The sequence below is a fragment of the Buceros rhinoceros genome, unplaced genomic scaffold (genome assembly GCF_000710305.1).
Source record: "Buceros rhinoceros silvestris isolate BGI_N320 unplaced genomic scaffold, ASM71030v1 scaffold28660, whole genome shotgun sequence".
Lineage (NCBI taxonomy): Eukaryota > Metazoa > Chordata > Aves > Bucerotiformes > Bucerotidae > Buceros > Buceros rhinoceros.
Window position 1 is genome coordinate 9,423 of NW_010390637.1, and position 966 is coordinate 10,388.

Sequence of the window (966 nt, forward strand, 5' to 3'; positions counted from 1 at the left end):
TTGCGCTGACGTCTCTCAGGTTTTCTCCGCTCGGCCGGAGGCTGTTTCAGATGAGCCCCTGCTGCCCCTGCCGCAGGGTGAGTACTGCCGCGGCCACCGGTCATTGCACCGTCCTCCTCAGCCGTGGGTGCGGGGAACCGCTCCAGGAGCCGGGCTGCTCCCCTGTACATTGGGGTGATGGCAGAGGCTGGTTTAGGTCCCGGCTTGGTCAGGGAAAGGCATCGGAGGGAGAACCGTGGCAGCTATTGGAGTGCTCTGGCGTGTCAGGGGCTGGCTACATCAGAACAAGGCTCTCCTGTTCCTGGTGGCCGTCCTGGGCTCCTCAGGGTTTTACTCTGTGGATGTCTGTTATCTTTCGGTAAAAGAAAGAGCCTGCCCCTGCCCAGTTCCCGAAGGAGCAGCCTGGACGTATGGATAGCATCAAGGGTGTTAGTGCCCTGGCTCCCTCATAAGGAGGGCAGGGTTCAGTCTTGCAGAGCTATGACTGACCAGGAAGGGTGTGAAGGGTGAGTTCTGGGGACCCTGTGGTGGGGCAAGCACTGTGTAAGTCAGCAGTGAAAGAGGAAATCTCTGTGCTCTAAAACGAGTGCTTTTTTGTTTGGTTTGGTTTGGTTTTTACAGAAACAAAACAGTCATGTGAAGTGCACTTAAGGAAGAGTTTCCTGCAGAAATTCCTCTCAGCCCCAGGTTAACACGGGGTTAATACGGGCTCCTGAACTTGGCATGAATCAAGAAAAAATTGATTGTTATGAGGCAGGTGGAGAAAACAAGGAGGGTGAAAAAGCTTACTGTTGACATCTGGAGTTTTCTCTGAGACGATGCGTCTTTGGCGTCCCCCTCGTCTTCCAGCAGTCAGTAAAGCCTGAAAAACATCGTAGTTATTAACTGTGTTTCTGGCTGTGGCTAAATGCACCTCTCAGAGGGGAGCCCGCGCCCGTGTGTTTGTCCTGAGTGTTGTCTGAGGTG

At 54.0% G+C, this 966-nt stretch overlaps 1 protein-coding gene across 1 annotated transcript in view; it reads left to right on the forward strand.

The window, feature by feature from the left end:
* Positions 1 to 19: 19 nt before the first annotated feature.
* LOC104495545 (activin receptor type-1C-like) overlaps positions 20 to 966 on the forward strand; it is a gene marked incomplete at both ends in the record, with an annotated part of 12,859 nt that continues 11,912 nt past the window's right edge. The window contains 1 exon segment of the mRNA XM_010138525.1: positions 20 to 77. Within this exon segment, the coding sequence (XP_010136827.1) occupies positions 20 to 77 (58 nt within the window).